General features: G+C 45.7%; 1 protein-coding gene across 1 annotated transcript; it reads left to right on the top strand.

Moving 5' to 3' along the window:
• Positions 1-536: 536 nt before the first annotated feature.
• On the top strand, positions 537-4,285 carry LOC109756267 (probable protein phosphatase 2C 47). Its single transcript, XM_020315122.4, has 5 exons — positions 537-831; positions 1,372-1,544; positions 1,628-1,825; positions 2,467-2,672; positions 3,435-4,285. The coding sequence occupies exons 2-5, from the start codon at positions 1,395-1,397 to the stop codon at positions 3,991-3,993; spliced, it is 1,113 nt and encodes a 370-aa protein (XP_020170711.1). The 5' UTR covers positions 537-831; positions 1,372-1,394; the 3' UTR covers positions 3,994-4,285.
• Positions 4,286-4,513: the final 228 nt, after the last annotated feature.

Consider the following 4,513-nt stretch of genomic DNA (forward strand, 5'->3'; position numbering starts at 1 on the left):
ATGGACCTGCTTGGATTGGTTCTTTGTTCGTCTGAGTTTTTATGTCTACATGTTGGATTCTTAATTTATATTTAACTTAATCAATGATGACTGACATTCTGATGCATTGATCCTTTGAGATCTTAGCACGACAACTGGCTAACTATCTAGTACAACAAAGGTTTGCTTGACCCCAATGAAAGAAGAACGATAACATCGGTATATGACTTCGGCTCGTTCTTGTGTTTTTGTAATGCCACGATGTTGGTGAATAATACTCCCTTCATCTCATAAAAAGTTTCTTAACCTTGGTATAATTTTATAATTAAATTAGCATAAAATTGAGACACTTATTTTGGGACAGAGAGAGGACAAGTTTCATGATTTAAAAAGACTAGTTTTCTGGCGAAGGTTTCAGTTTCCCAATCTTGATAAGAAGCAGTGGCAGTAGAGACAAGAAAAATCTAAGACAGCAGGGAAAGGGGCGAAAAGGTCCAAGCAGTAGTAGACGGCCAAGCATTATTTTATGCACGCAGAAAGAAAACGAGGGAAGGGACGGACGGGCGGACCCGACAGAGACACGGAATGCACACCGGAGCCGCACCCCACCCACATCCAGCCGTGCACAGCTGCGCCGCAGATGGGATCACATCACACGAACCATCTCGCCCGCCCGCCCCAAAGACCAGCCCCCTCTCCCTCCTCGCCCCGCCCCCGTCCCCAAATCCGCCACGAGCTCCTCCTCCCCCCCTTCACGACCTCCTGCACGCTCCTCCCCCATCGTCGCCACCAGCTCCTCCTCCTACCCGGCCCGTCGCACGGTGCGGCTTCGGCCACAGCCCTTCTCCGGTGGTGAGCGCTCCTCCCTGCCTCCCTGCCTCCCTGCCTGCCCGGCACCTCCCTGATCTGATATGCCTTGTCCGCAACTCTGCATCTTCGGTTCGTTCGTTCGTCCGTCCTGATGGATGGACGGATTCCTCGCGGTCGTTGGGAGAAAATCGGATCGTTCTTGGTCGGCTGCCGGGGGAGGAGGGATTTGCGTTGCTCGTCTGTGCCCGCGGAGGCGGAGGCCCCGCCGGGGCGGCGGAAATGGCGCCGCTCCGGGCGTGGTTATTGGTTCCAATCGTTGCACGGGCGGGAGGGAAGCGGATTTCAATTCTTTCCTGTTATTGATGCTATGTGTGTTTCCTTTTTTCGCTCGATTAGATATTATTATCATGGCGGCGTAATTGGTACGGCTCAAATCATGGCCGATCGGAAGGACTGCTTTTAATCTCTCAGCAATCCGAAAATGTTCTTCGTCTCTAATCGTTCCTCACTTTCAGGAGCGGAAAGTTGCATCTTTTTTTCTCAAATGATTTTGTTTCTTGTACTGTCTCTGATCACCAACAGAGTAGCCAAGAGCCCCAGACATCATGAGCGGAGGCGTCGAGCCGGAGACCCCACCCAGTAGCGGCGGCAGCGCCACCGGTAGCCCCATGGCCCGCAAGCCGCCGCGTCACCAGCTCACGGCCATACGCCACTGCGCCAGCAGTGCCCGCATCGCCGCGGCCTCCACAGACTTGGTAACCACACTGACTATCCCCTCCAGCTCATTGCCTGGCCATTTCCTCAAACTACTATGTGTTTCTCTTTTGTTTTCTTGCAGGGCTTGGATTCGGGGACACTGAGCTTGATCTCACCAGCAGACATCCGTCCCAGCTTCCTGCCGGTCTTCCGGTCCGGGAGCTGCGCCAATATCGGGCCAAAGTCCTACATGGAGGACGAGCATGTTTGCATCGACAGTCTCATCGAGCACCTCGGAATGCCTACTCCTGCTATCCCTGCGCCGGGCGCTTTCTATGGGGTGAGTTGGATTACAGTTACCATAAATTTCGCTCCGGCGGTTCCTCGCTGTTCTTGTCCCATTAACTGTTTGACAATGCATGTGCTCATTATGAATCAATGATTTAGTCTGGTGTGACTTTTCTGTGATAATAATGCCACCCATTCTGACTTGTGTGTAGCACTAATGCTGCGATAATAGCTTCTAGATGTGTTCATTTGCTCAACTTGGAAATGCAAGATTATGTCGGTTGTGGACGTATGATGGTGGAAATGATTGTACTAGTGTGGTTGAATGATTGCGTTGAGGCGAATCAGTTCATTATAAGCATTGATAGATGCTTTTAGTTTCATTTCTTATTTGCTAGTACAATGGAAACCGCTGCAAACAAAAAGCGTCTTTCTTGAATCATGCTTTTAACAGAAGGAGAAATAGTTCTTTGTAAACAGTAAGAGCTGTATTGTGGATTGAAATTCTACAGTTTTTTATGCTAAACTGGGCCCTGTATTCAGTTAAAGAAAAACCACGCCTTGCATATGAATGGTGTCTCCTGGTTCTTGAGTGCAGTAATTATTTGTTTTATGGGGGGATTTTTTTGTGGCATTTGACTTTACATAGCACAACTAATGTTTAATAATACATTTTCTTGCCATAATTTGCAGGTGTTTGATGGTCATGGTGGTACAGATGCAGTCTGTTTCGTTCGGAAGAACTTACTGAAGTTCATAATCGAAGATGGTCACTTCCCCAACAGCATGGAGAAAGCAATCAGAAGTGCATTTGTAAAGGCTGATCACGCGATTGCGGATTCCCATTCTCTTGACCGCAATTCAGGGACCACAGCATTGACGGCCCTTATTTTTGGCAGGTAAGTTACTAAGTTTTGGTGCTGGTACCAAAACTTTTAATTTTACTGACACAAGGCATCCTAAGAAGACACCTGTCAATGTTATTGCACTCCCTCCGGTTGGGTTTACCTGTCAATGTTATTGTACTCCCTCCGGTTGGGTTTATAAGTCGGGTACGGGTATTGGTCTTCAATTTGCCTAAAGAAACATGTGTTAAATGCCACAAAAAATATATCTTTAGATTTGTCGTCGAATGAAGTTTCTAAATATATTATTTTGTGACATATAACACATATTTTATTAGTAAATTGAAGACCTAAAAATCCATGCCTGACTTCCAACTGGAGGGAGTTTGTAATAATGTTTTCCATTCATTGTATAATATTGCAAAGAATTAAATCAAAACAGTTTGTTGACATAGAAAAGAAACTGATTTGAATCTGGGTATTGTGTTATTCTTGGTTAGAAGAACTCACTGGGTTGTTGGTTAGGCATTTTTGTGACTTTAGTGGTAAATAATTGGACACTATTCCTTCCTATTTTTGAAATTATAGAGGCTACTTCATATCCTTTATATCTGACAGCTACTTCACATTTATTGCTTCAACCCCCAATGTCTCAACCGAACACAAGGTTCTTTGCTGTACCAAGCTGTCCTCTGGGCCTCCTTGCCTTTATTAGTTGACACATTACCAGAGTAGAACCTGTATTGTGTTTGCAATCTTTAGATTGGTTATTTGCATCTTATGATATACTCTCATCCACCTCGTTCGATGGTACAGGACATTGCTTGTTGCAAATGCAGGAGATTGTCGAGCTGTGTTAGGAAAGCGAGGACGAGCTGTTGAGCTGTCAAAAGATCACAAACCCAGCTGCAAGAGTGAAAAGCTCAGGATTGAGAACCTTGGTGGCATAGTCTTTGATGGCTATCTCAATGGTCAGCTATCTGTAGCAAGGGCAATCGGTGATTGGCACGTCAAAGGTTCCAAAGGGTCTATAAGCCCTCTCACTCCAGAACCTGAATTTCAGGAGGTTAGACTCACCGAGGAAGACGAGTTCTTGATAATAGGATGTGATGGCCTTTGGGATGTGATGACCAGTCAATGTGCCGTGTCAATGGTACGGAAAGAGCTGATGGCTCACAACGATCCGGAAAGGTGCTCAAGAGAACTTGTTCAGGAAGCGCTCAGACGAGACACTTGCGACAACCTAACTGCGGTGGTTGTATGCTTCTCAGCAGACCCACCTCCTCAAATTGAGGTCCCAAGATTCCGGGTACGGAGAAGTATTTCGATGGAAGGGTTGCATATGCTAAAGGGTGCTCTCGACAGTAATGCCTGACCTCCCTCTCAAAACATGTCTTCCTCCCTTGCGTAACCCTTTTGTTGTATGATCTTATATTATTTGTTGTTGTTCCTTGAAAGTTTTGCCCAGGTCTCGCCACTATAGGTCCCGGAATAAGTTGTGTAGAATCATGTTCCAAATTTTGTTGAGGTGTAGGCTAATCATTTTGCGAAGGCAATGCTCTGTTTGTACCGGCTAGCGTTTGATTGTCCAGAGTGTAATTGGGCAATGCCCGGCATTCTTATTCTGGTACAAATGACAGTTATTATAGCTGATCAATTTTGCTCTACTCCGGAGTTATACTGGTCTAAATTATGAACTCACTCTTATCCCTCAGATGATAAATGAGATCATATTTGCGTTGATAAACCTGACAGAGAAATGAACTTTTAATCCTTGCTCCATATAGTATTCTCTGATGGTAGCATTGTAAGTTCAAGTCCAACGATGCCATGCACATAGCTTGCATCAATTCTTGGGAAGATAGTACTGTAGTAGTACGAGGCTCATTGATGGA

The sequence above is a fragment of the Aegilops tauschii genome, chromosome 1 (genome assembly GCF_002575655.3).
Source record: "Aegilops tauschii subsp. strangulata cultivar AL8/78 chromosome 1, Aet v6.0, whole genome shotgun sequence".
Taxonomy (NCBI): domain Eukaryota; kingdom Viridiplantae; phylum Streptophyta; class Magnoliopsida; order Poales; family Poaceae; genus Aegilops; species Aegilops tauschii.